A 13,000-nucleotide genomic window follows, 5' to 3' on the forward strand; every position below is an offset into this window, starting at 1 on the left:
AGAAGGAAGCATATCTAGAGATAAGATCATGTCTTTATGAGTTCAAATAAATTTCTTTCGTCTGTCGGTAATTTACATGTTTTGAAAACGTGAATAATATACATGGTCGTATAGCACCTAACTCGACTTTCAATTTTCATTTCTTAGCACTAAAACAGTAAGATTTTGGGCCTCTATAGCAAACTGAATATTTATTATTACATAGTTAAATTAAATGTCTCCTAATTTATCGTTAATTCTCTTCACAGTATAATAAAAAAGTTCCTTTTTTAATTTTGCTCTTTTGAAATCTGAAAAATTTTCGAGCTACATCGATATTAAAATACAACTAAAATAAGACCTTTTCCATTTGGAAAAATGAAATCAATATAAAAAGAAATGAATAAATTTCAAAAATGCGTCTAGTGACTACTTTAAATTCTAAGTTTGCTTTTTAAATTATCAAATATGCTGTGTATGTGATATTATTGTTTGCTATCACAAATTCGAAATTTTCTTTTTTATTTTGATAGTAAAAAATATATTTGTATATGAAAATGTATACAATCAATATGGTTTTCTTTTGGCTTCACTTATACAAGTACATATATATCTTATAAAACTTGTTTTGACAAAAAATGTATAATGATAGTGGAAGAGTTATTGATGAAGATTCATTAGCAAGAAGGTCTTTACAAAAAAGAAAACTTCTTGTTTTCTCTGATGAAGAGGATTCTTATGGTAAGAATATTTAACTTAAAACATAAGCATAAGCTTTTCTTGTAATAGTTTTATCTTGCGAAACACTAAAAATTGATGTATAAATATAAAACATGTATTATAATAGGTACATTGTATGTTATGATAGTATAATCGAACCTAGCAATTTATAAATACTGTAAAGTGCTGTTTTTTAGATACAAAGAACAATTATATTACACTGTAGAAATTAAACAGTAAAATAGTATTAGTTACATGGCACATTAACCTGACTGTATTGCAGAGTAGTTCTAAGTATGCCTATCAAAAATGCACTTTAAAAGTTTTTTAGTCTAAACTTTTAGAGTCCTGAAGGTCTTGAAATTGCTATCTCTTCAGCACAGTTAATTTTTTTGCATCTGGAAACTCTATGTAATGCGGTTCAACAATTTGGAGTAAGTACTGCTTTTCCTTCTCTGATTTGGTGAGAGATGAGTTGAATGATGACGCCAGTGTAATTCCCTGCTTGGCACAGTCATTCACAAATTTTAAGGAAGAGACCACTGCTTTTGCTTTCTGAAAGAATGGAGTTTGTTGCCAGATGGAGGCATCAGTCATAAGAAAATTTTTGGAAAGCAGAGGAGCATTAAAGAAGAGCAGCAATCACAAGGTCACAAAATCCTTTAATGTCACATTATGAAGTGTTGAAGGATCATTTCCCCCAAGTTTCAGCATTGTGGTTGCAAAGCTGCTTCAAGTTGCTGCAAAACCTTTAACTTGTCAAATATGGGAGTTCAGGCAGTGAAAAGTCATAATGAAGGTAAAAAGCACCAAGTTAATGTTTTAGCTAAATCCAGAAGTCACTTTTTCAAACCTGTTGTAAAAAATTCTACTATTACACCAACAGTACCCCTGGCAGTAGATCAAAGAACTTTAGAACTTGTTGTTGCTACTAATGAAGAAACAAGATCTGAAATTAAATGGGCACTTGCAACTGTTATGTATGGATTGTCAAACAATGCGTCTGCTAATATGAGCCAATTATTTACTAGTATGTTTCCAGATAGTAAAGTTGCAAAAGGACTAACATTAGGAAGAGCAAAAATAGGGTATATGATTAATTTTGGGTTAGCACCATATTTTAAATCATTACTTCTTGAACCCATCAAAAGTTCACCATGTTATGTTGTCTCGTTTGATGAAAGTTTAAACAAAGTTACATAAAACTGTCAAATGGATATTATTGTTAGATTTTGGAATACTCTAGAAAACCAGGTTAATGTGCGATATTTGAATTCAGTTTTTCTTGGACACTCTTCTGCAGGTCATATACTAAAAGGTTTTAATAAAGAAATAGAATGTCTGGACTCATCAAAAATGATCCAAGTATCTATGGATGGGCCTAATACAAATTGGAAGTTTTTTAAAGAACTTTCTATATACCGAAATGAGTGTGAATTAAATTCTTTAATTGACATTGGGAGTTGTAGTTTGCATTCAATACACGGAGCTTTTAAGATCAGTTCTGAGTCTACATCATGGAATTTAAAAAGTATTCTTAAGGAAGCATATCAAATATTGCATGATACTCCTGCTAGAAGAGATGACTATAGCAGTGTCACTGGGTCAAATCGCTATCCATTAAGTTTCTGTTCAACTAGATGGATTGAAGACCAAGTTGTTTCAGATGGTTTAATTGAAATATGGGACAACATTGTAAAATTAATTAAATTTTGGGAAAAATTATCAAAATCCGAACAGCCTTCCTCAAAAAGTTTTTTTAATATTCAAAAAGCGTCAAATGACTTATTGACTGTTTCAAAATTACAATTTTTCAGTTATGTTGCCGGCTTGTTCAAAACCTACTTGACACTCTATCATACCAATCAACCAGTGATTCCATACATGTATAATGATCTTAGGGAATTGATAACATATATTTTAACTTTATTCATCAAACCATCAGTAATTCAAAGTTGCAAAAACGGTAGTGATTTAAAAAAATTAGATCTCTATAAAAAAGATTATTTGCTACACAGGAAAGATGTTATTATAGGTTTTGCTGTTGAAGTTTCAATAAAAGAACTTTTAAAAAAAGATAAAATCACTCTTAATGAAGAAAACAAAAACTATGGAAAATCTGTTGAAACGCATCCCGCTAGACTCTGCAATCATAGCAAATGCAAGTTGTTTTGAACCAATCGAACTCAAAGCATCATCAATCGAGTTTAATCAAAATAAACTAAAAAGGTTGTTACATTATCTTGTTAGTTTAAAGATTATATCTGCAACACAAAGTGATAAAGCCATGCTTCAGTATTCTATACTTTTAAGAAATGACATTAAAATAAATATAGAGAAATTTCCTAATTTTGATAAAAAAAACACTCGTTTAGATACCTTTTTTTTTCATCAACTGGATATAGCCAAACATAAGGAACTTTCTTATATTATCAAAATGATTTTAACTGTAAGTCATGGTCAAGCTTTTGTAGAAAGGGGTTTCAGCATAAACAAATCAATTCTAAACGAAAATATTCAGTCAGACTCAATAGTTTCGCATGGCATTATAAGAGATCATATGAGTTCTCAAAAAGTTCAAGCTGACACTATAAATATCACAAATACATTAATGTTATCAGTTAAGTCAGCCAGACAACAGTACCAAATGAGTTTAGCAGAGAAAATTAATTCAAGGAAAGAGTGAATCAAACCACCAAAGAGCAATCTTATTAGAAGAAATTGAAGAAGTAGAAAAAAAAAAAAGAATTTACTTGTAACAGCACGTTGTACATTAAACAAAGATTTTATTCAATCTGTTGAAGATGCTGACAAAAATAATGATTTAACAATGCTTAAAAAAGCAACTGCTTTAAAAAGAAAATGTGACAAAACAGAAAAAGAATCAATGGAGTTAGATTCAGTTTTAGAACTATTAAATGCAAAGAAGAAACTTATTGATATAGTTTCTTACTAAAACTGTTTTTTGTGTTCAATTTTAGAATTGATAAAAAATATTTGCATTGTTTCATTGTATTTAGTACATTTAGAATCTATTTAAATTATTTATTTTTATATATATATATATATATATATATATATATATATATATATATATATATATATATATATATATATATATATAGGGTTTTCCAGGTTTTCCTTGTCTAAATGCCAGGGATTCCGGAAATAATATGGAAAACTCAGAGAAAACTCAGGGAAAATGTAGGTAATATAAAAAGCTAAACTCAGGGAAAATATTTTTTACTCAGGGAATACTCAGGGAAAACTCAAGGAAAAACTTTTGAAATTATAGTGGCAACCCTGTGGTAGTACTACTTACAAAAAGCGTTCTAGACGACCAAGAATGACAAGTATCACTGGTAATAATTCTATTTGTAGAATTGCCAGAAAAAATCCTAAATACTCAGTGAAACAGATTGCACAAGAAGTAAACCTGGCACTTAAAAATCAGTATCAAGACAAACAGTTAATAGAAGATTAATAGAGCGTAAACTGTGATGCTATGTTGCTGCCAGAAACCCATTATTAAAACCAACAGACCATTTAAAATGAATTAAATCTTGTAAAACAATTTTAAAAATGATTAATTATAAATTAAGAATTGTTGTTAGTGATGAATCAAACTGCTCTGCCTTAAATCGTAAGAACAAAGTGATTGTCCGATTGTGCTACACAAAGAAAAGTATAATAGTTGCTTTATTGTATGAATGTATGTATGTATGTATGTATGTATGTATGTATGTATGTATGTATGTATGTATGTATGTATGTATGTATGTATGTATGTATGTATGTATGTATGTATGTATGTATGTATGTATGGATGGATGAATGCATGCATGCATGCATGCATGCATGTATGTATGTATGTATGTATGTATGTATGCATGCATGCATGTATGTATATGTAAAAATTTATGAGTAAATTAAGGACAAAACAACATGTAAATCTTACTAAGAGAGCATACATATGGTTCTTTAACAAAAAAAAAAAATCCATTAAAACCAGCAGTATTAGCCATCATTCAGCATTTTCAACAGAAATGTTACATCCAGGATCCTCCATGGGCATGAAAACCACATTCAGCTTTTTCACAGGAAAATGATGAGTATGACTGAGGATTGGTGAAGAGCAAGTGACATTCATTCAAATGTATTCTCAAGAGCTTGGAATTATCTGTGATACTTTAAGGTGCATACAAAGAGGTCTTTAGATGTTTCTATGCAAGATCCATTTACTACAGGAAAAAAAAACTGATGAATCATCAAATACAAAATGTTAACAAACTGATGATGGGAGACAAAACCAATTTTCATTTAAATGGTTTTATGAGTAGATATAATTCACATTTAGTGGAGCTGAAAATCCCAGAGTCATCCATCAGCGAGAGCTGCAACCTCTCAAAGTCATGGGTTAGTGCAGAATAAAATCAGTAATTTTTTGAAGAAAGAGTAATTTCCCAAAACTTGGAATTTCATTGGCAGTCATGTTTCCCTGATTTGACAGCCCCTGATGACTTTTTATGGGTATTTTTGAACAGTAAATGTTTTTTAATTAGCACTGAACTATTGGTAAGTTGAAAGGTTATATCTTTCATGTTTAAGCCTAAAAAGCCTAAAGATGTGTATATTGTAATCTTAAAAACAAAATAATAAAATCTTAAAAATTAAAAAAGTGTTAAATTATTTCATTATTAAATGGTAAAGTTACTTTTGGCCCACCCTATATATCAGAAAGCAAAGAAATGATCTCTTACCTAACTTAGTTTAAATTTTTCATTTTTTTTTCACTAAAGAATTCATAAGCCTTAAAGTAAAATTTTTGAAACTTGTGTATAATTTAAATCAGTTAAATTGTTTAAAAATATCTTGGAAATGATACTAAATGGTTTTTGGTATTGTCCCTGATTACAATTATTATCAAAACAAAAATTTTTGCACTTAATTATAATTAATCAAGGATTTGAGCAATTTTCAAAAAGATTTTAATTCTTTTTAAAGAAAAGTCCAATTAATTTTAGAAAAAGTTATTTAAATAATAGTTTAGGCTTAATCTATTACTTACAGAGAAAAGGATCAAGGGTATGTTATATTTGACATATTGCTTTTAGGTGCAAGTGACACTGATGATAACAATAGTGAAGAGTTGGAGGAAGATGAGGGATTATGTCCCATCTGTTTGACTGAGTTTACTAACCAGATGGTTGGTATTCCAAAAACTTGTAATCACATCTTTTGTTTGGAGTGTTTACAAGAGTGGGCCAAGGTACTATTTATAAACAAAGATCGTGTTTGTAATTATTATTTTTGTCACATGTCTATGATAAAAGTAATAATTATAAACTGATTAACTTTCTTAGAAAATCAACAACTGCCCAGTGGACAGAACTAAGTTCAATTTTGTGTCTGTTTATAACATCAAAGATGGACCACTTATTGAAGAGGTACAATCTGTTTTTTTATTTTAATTAAAAAGATTAATTTTCACAATCTAATTACTACATATTTTTTAAGGTTCATGTAATAATCATGCAACTTTTTAACATGTAATAATCATATAACTTTAAGTACATAGGTATATAAGGGAAACTGGTGCAAATTGGGTACTGGGGGATATTTTTTTTGTAGTAAATAAACCTTGTTATGAGTATTGAAACAAAGAGATAGTGATAAATTTTGAATTATCATGAGACAAGATGCTGCCACCTTGAATTTTACTAATATAGAGCAGGGTATTGTTAAAATGTTTGAATTTTGAAATGTGTAAACTTTTCCTAGATGTGAAACTGTTTTATCCACCAATGGGGTTTAATGGTGTAGGAAATGTGGGATATAATGGGGGTAGGATATGTGGGGTATAATGGTGTATTCCCTATTTTATGCTAAGTGTTTTGGTTTTTTTAATGAATTATAGACTAATATATTAAATTTTTATAAAAATAAATTAAATTTTTATACTAAATATACCATATACCGTGCTCCATATACCATATATGTTCCATATATATTTTGAGTTCATATATGTGCATGTGATGTTTTTTGACACACACACACACACACACACACACACACACACACACACACACACACACACACACACACACACACACACACACACACACAACACACACAAACACACACACACATATGATAGAGTTCTTAGATTCAATATATACATATAGATAAATTTATTTCAAGCTTTATATTGAAGATAAAGAAAGTAAAGAAGATGAGTTTGAAGATCCACCAACTTATTGTGAGGTAAATCAAATTTTTTCTCTGGTGTTTGTTTTGCTTTTCTAGTTTTATTTCCAGCAGTGGAATATTTCATTATTATCAGATTATCATCAATTTATCATCAGATAATGGTCATCATTATCATCACTGCTCCAACAATCTTTAAATATTTCTTTAAATCTTTTATTAGGTTTGTGGTTCTTGTGATAGGGAAGATAGCTTGTTACTGTGTGATGATTGTGATAATGGGTAACTCATGTTTGGCTAAAATTTTTCTATATGCTATTTGTGAAAATAATTTTTCATTAGAAAATTTGTTTAATAACAAAGACAATTCAAAATTAAGCAAAAAATGTTTTTTTTTTAAAAAAAAAACAAAAAACAAAAAAAACAAAAATACAATAACAGCATAAGTAAACTTGTTGCTTATGCTGTCATCTTTTTTGCTATTAATTATTTTATGAAGCTAATTAAATTTGTTAATTTTTTTTTTAAATTGATTTTTATTTTTTTTTTTTTAAAGTTATCATTTGAATTGCTTAGTACCACCATTGTTATCAGTTCCATATGATGAGTGGTACTGCCCTGAATGCCAACCAAACAATCAGTTGGTTAAAGTGAGTTCATTTTCAGAGTTTATTGGGGATGAAGAACTGTTAATGAAAATATTTGAAGACCATAGTACAAGTATATTTTTAATATTTCATTTAAATTAATAGCCTATATTTAATATTAAATATATGCTTAATATTGATGTTTTATTATTAACTTTCATTGAAAGCCATTTAGTGTGTCACGTTATCATAATTAATTAATTTTCTGGACAGAGAACAATTTTTTTGAACAGTTAAATTTTATACTTTTCCAGAGTATAAAATTTTTAAAACTGTTCTTGGTTAATTGAACACAGGTGAAAATAAAGAAAAACCTAAACTTGACTTTCTGAAAAAACTCTCTTGGGGCACAAATTATTGAAATGACAACATACAAATATTTCCATTTTAGTAAAATTTTCTATATTAATCCATTAACCCAAATGAAATCTAAAAAACTAATTGAATTTAAGTGTTTTTTCATGAAATTCTAATTTTTTTCTAAGAAAGAGGAAAATGTTTCATTGGTTACAGCACAAAATAATAAAGCATCTATTTCTAAAAAAGGCATAAAAGGACAAACAAATCATAAATTTAAATAAGTATCACAAATTAGGAAAAAAATGTTCTGATTGAAGGAAGGGTAGCATAAATCTAACTGTGATTTTCTTTTAAAAAAGAAAAGTCAAAATAGATTTTTATTCAGTATTCTACAAATGCTTGCTGTTGAAATCCATTAATCGTGATTCCAATTTCTTTCCATATTTTAGGTAGTTAGTAGGTCTTTTAAACCAAACTAAAGCAATGATGTAAATACTCTGCAGCTTGCTTACTTTAGTGAACTAATGGCTCTTTTCAAAAAGCAACAAAATTTTGGATGTAATGAAACATAATATGATGCTCGATTAGGGTGATCACATCCAAAATAAGTGTTGAGTCAGGAACTGATAGCAGAGGCTTATGAATAAATTTATGAATAGCTTAGTCTTTTTCAAACCTTCACCTGCACTCTTAAATGCTGTAAAGCACTTTTGGAAATATGCAAAAGTTTCTTAGATAGGTTTTTGAATCGATGTTGCATAATATGTAAAAATAGGTGCTAGCATGGAACTGCAGGCCCCACAGGATGTTAACAAACTTCATTTTCACAGAGACAATTAATCCATTATTGTCTGGGTGGATAAGTGTGAGAAGTGTGTTTGATGTTTTCGTAGTTTTCAGGGACATTTCACCATAGCAACTAGCTGACATTTGACACTGTTGTTCTTTGCTAATTGCATTGTCAAGAATTTTTTTGCTTTCTTGAGAGGATTGGTCAGTCTCAATAACTAATACCTTTTACATTGAGATTTATGATAAAAGTCTGAAGACCAAAGTTATCAACTCACATAATTATGCATTTAAATAAAGAGAGAAAAGAAAGATTTTAATTTTTTTACCAGGACTAAGTGAGAATGATCTGCTACTGGACTATGCAATCCTAAAAGTTCCTTGAGGAAGAGGAAGCAATATGTTATCTGACCTTTATGTCAGTAGAGACTTGCTGTCTCATGTTTTATTGGAAGGTAGGCTTGTTGCAAATATGTGGTATGCCCTTTCCAAATATTGTCGAGAAAAGAGGGTACAATTTTTCAACTTTGAAAAGGAAACAATTCATTTATTGTTTCTTTTTCAAAGTTGAAAAATGGAAACAGGCAGTGAAAAAAAATTATCATGAGTTTTAGTAGAAGTTTTTTCAAAAAAAGAGAGTAAAAGATGGTTTACAATTTTCACAACAACTTAAAAAACAAAAAACCTTTTCCTGAAAAATGACATTTATTTTGTGCTCTAACTTGTGCAATATATAGCTCTTTCCCAGAATTAGAGTAAATAATGAAAATTCATAAAACACAATTAAATTGATTGAGTTATCTTAGATTTCATTTAGAACAAACTAATGTAGAAAAAATTTACTTATTCTATAAAAATGTGAAAATTGGTATGCTATCATTTCAACATTTTGTGCTAAGTAAAGGAAATTTTCTAACTAAATTCTCTTTCTCAGACAAAATAGTTTGATTTCAACTTTTACATTTTTTGAATAAGAAATAAGTATATATAAATTCCTTCAAAGGGTTTCTTCGGAAGTTCAAGTTGAGGTTTTTCTTCATTTCATGTTTGAAAGGTAAAAAAATTTTTATCTCATAAGAATTTTTGTAAGCTTCTTAAACATCACTTTCCAAATTTCGTTTTTGGTAATATAGATATCATTTAATGAAAACAATGTTTTTAAAGTTTTGTTTAGTTAATGCTTGTTTTAACATTTAGCTTCATGAAGTTTAGTTTACTTGTTAACTTTATGGAAACTAAAATTATTGTTTATGTGAATAATATGGAACACTTTATTTATAAAGCATTCAAATAAAAACTAAACTCAACCGAACTTTTATTATTTTTCTTTCTTTGCTTTTCTTTTTCTTTCTTTATAAAATACTTTTATAGTGTTAAATTATTTTTAAAATATCTTTGTTAAATCATTTCATTAAATAATTTTTAGAGAGTGATTTCTCTAAAGATTCTTCTGAAAGTAGGGTACGAACAGTTGCAAGAGTTAAAAATGAGAGAAGGCAAAGTAGGAGTCAAGAACATTCAACAACTAGAATAGGCAGGTCACAGACCAATGCTTGTGTATTGTTTAATACTTTTAAATGCTTTAAATGCATTTCTGATTCTCTATTATTTGTTAATATAAGCAAATTGGTTTTAATCTAAGTTTTGATGACTAGTGATTTCTTTATCATTCCCTAATTTGTTTTAGTTATCAAAGATAGGAGAAATAAAAGAAAAAGATTGAGGAAGTCTGCAAAAAAAATGAATAAAGAATTTAACAAAAAAAAAGTTAAGGACAAGGATAAGGATGATAGGCTGAAAAAAGAAAATAAAGAGAATAATGCTATCCTTTCAATATACGGAAATCCATATGATCTTAATGAGTTGTATGAAGTTTCTGATGAAGAACATAAACCAAGCCCTGTTAGGTAAAAAGCTAAATATAATTTAGGTTTAAAAGAATTCAACATTATGCGTCAAAGTTTATCTTTCATACCATAAGTCTATTTAAAATAATAAATATAGTAATGTTAATTTTGCTTAGGCATACTGTTAGTAATACAACAGATGTTGTTGGCAGTATTTTGGGGGGATTTGTTACGTTAGATCCCAAAAAAGTTGTTGTTGAACGAGATGGTTCTTTAAAAGAAAAAAAGCAGCTAAAAAAGATAACCAAAGTTACTTATAAGCCAGTACCAATAAAGAAAAAAAAAATACGATTTCTTGATGACAGTGATGATGAGGATTTTATTAAAAATGAAAACAATAAATTTGATGAAGAAAATTTACCAAGTCCTAAAAAAACAATTGCATGCAGTAGCAGTTATAAAGAGAAAGAATTTTCAGACTGTATTATCAAACAAGTTCAACCGCAGAGAGAAATTTTAAATGGGCAATGGTTAAAGTTACAAGAAGATGTTGATTTAAATAGAAAGATAAAAAAGCAACTAGCTGAGATGAGAGAAAAAAGTAAAAAAAAAGAGTTTAAATCAATGGCTTCATTATGTTCAATATCAGGATTTAAAATCCCGAAAAAAAATAGTATAGAAAATATACAACTAAGCTTAAAAGAGAACTCAAATTTTACAAATCCATCAAAACCTACCTCAAATGCAAGTATACCAAATGAATCCAGAAAGCCAATTGAAAATAAGTCAGTGCTTAGTCTTCAAAAAAAAATTGAGTTGTATAATCAAGGGAAGTACAAAAGTACACTAACTAGAAATCGTTTACAGATTGTCAATGATTCCAAAGAAAGATGCCTCTCACTAATGCGAGGTAGTAGGAAAAGTCAGAAAGGAGATGATGTCAAACAAAACTCTGAAACTAAGTCATTCAATGCAGTTGAAAATTTGCTTTTGGAGAAAAATCCAAAAGATAGTAATGTGACATTTTTAGGAAATAAAAATTTTCACCAAGGTATTAACATGTGGTCAAATGTAAATATGCAAAGAAAGCTTCAAGAGAAAGTATACAGTAAAAATGGCAGTAAAGAAGGTATTCAAGTCAATAAGTTGCCAGTAAAAGTGTCATTTACTGAATATAAAAATAAAATGCAACAAGAAAAACTAAAGGAAAGTCTGAGTAGCAACAACATTAATGAAAATCTTTATATTAATAAGAAAGAAACACTGTTTGAAGAACTGTTTGGAGATGCTAGCATCTCGTTTTTAGAAGAGACTAAAGCACCAATATCTGACTTGTTAGAAACCGTCTGCCAATCTGTTGACCATGATACTAACCATAATATGAACAAAATTATCCCTTCTGTACAAAAATTTAAGAAAAATTTTGCAAGTTATGATACTAATTGCTCTAAAAATTCAATGAACCAATTGAATTTCTTGAGTTCTGAAGTTAAACTTAAGTTGTCAGCCAATTCTGATGAAAAAAGAATAGTTCCAGCACCTGAAGATTCTCATAAATATTTTAGAGACTTTAATGAGTTATATAGCTTGAAATATGTTATAAAACCACCTGTAACTGGTGACAGGTTACAAAGTAATAGTGGCATTCCAATTGCTGTTGTCTATCCAAGATCAAATCTCGAAACAAACTCAACTGTTGAAAGAGCTTTCAACATTAATGCTGTGATAGATGTGAAGAAACAAAAAATTGCTCCAACTCATTTAATTGATCAAAAAGTAAGTAAAAAAACCATAAAACTGAAATTCATTAAAAAAGAGTTTTTATAAATTGTTTCTGTTTCTTTAATATTAAACTTGTTAAAGCTTGTAAACTTTATTTAGGTCCATCCTATTGAAAAGGTTTACTTAGATAAGATAAAAGCACTGCTTAAGTATGACTACAAAAGCGGAATATTAACAAAAGATCAATGGAAAGGAATTGTAAAACAATGTGTGAAAAAGGTTGCATTCTCAATCAAAGTTTTTTACTAGTTTTTTTCAAATAGTATTACTGTTTTAATGTGCTTATCAATTTAATTTTTTTTCCAGATTCAATCTAACATTGACTATTACAAACAAGATGGCATGGTTGACAAGCTTGTAGCAAGTTATTTGACAGCAATTAAGGATACTGTAGTTAATACCTGATACTCAACTTATTATCAAAGATATTTTTCTAATTTTGAATTATATTTGAAGTTTGGTTTGTCAACTTTGTAGCTACAAGATTCACCCCGAAAAAGTGTAATTATCCAAAATACTCATCAAGTTTAAGAGCATTTATTGCAAGATCAGCACTTTATTATGAAACAATTTTCTTCACCAGATCTTTTTATTTATTTGTTTCGGTTACTTTTTTGTTAAATATTTTTGTTTTAAAAATTGAAATAGTGCTCGACTTAATACATTTAGTTTATTAAAGTCTTATATAGCGTTTGGTTTGTTAAAGTTTTATATAAATACTTAAATATT

The 13,000-nt window shown here is 28.6% G+C and overlaps 2 protein-coding genes across 2 annotated transcripts in view; one reads left to right on the top strand and one right to left on the bottom strand.

Moving 5' to 3' along the window:
* LOC145182090 (uncharacterized) overlaps positions 1–13,000 on the bottom strand; it is a 91,600-nt gene that overhangs the window by 47,443 nt on the left and 31,157 nt on the right. The window lies entirely within an intron of this gene.
* LOC145182091 (uncharacterized) lies at positions 71–12,935 on the top strand. Its single transcript, XM_090099519.1, has 11 exons — positions 71–720; positions 5,814–5,968; positions 6,063–6,146; positions 6,901–6,963; positions 7,130–7,188; positions 7,463–7,626; positions 10,069–10,176; positions 10,330–10,549; positions 10,666–12,265; positions 12,371–12,490; positions 12,578–12,935. Exons 1-11 carry the CDS (start codon positions 618–620, stop codon positions 12,674–12,676), a joined length of 2,775 nt encoding a protein of 924 aa, XP_089955645.1. The 5' UTR covers positions 71–617; the 3' UTR covers positions 12,677–12,935.

Source organism: Hydra viridissima, unplaced genomic scaffold (assembly GCF_058129835.1).
Source record: "Hydra viridissima isolate aposymbiotic clone 2 unplaced genomic scaffold, HvirCarnegie_v1 scaffold_10, whole genome shotgun sequence".
Lineage (NCBI taxonomy): Eukaryota > Metazoa > Cnidaria > Hydrozoa > Anthoathecata > Hydridae > Hydra > Hydra viridissima.

Excerpts from the sequence above, each read along its gene's own strand:
- LOC145182091 (XM_090099519.1), top strand. The coding sequence starts at position 618 with ATGTATAATGATAGTGGAAGAGTTATTGATGAAGATTCATTAGCAAGA. Across the intron at positions 5,969-6,062 it reads GTTTACAAGAGTGGGCCAAG|AAAATCAACAACTGCCCAGT; the intron begins GTACTATTTATA and ends TAACTTTCTTAG. Across the intron at positions 12,266-12,370 it reads CTCATTTAATTGATCAAAAA|GTCCATCCTATTGAAAAGGT; the intron begins GTAAGTAAAAAA and ends AACTTTATTTAG.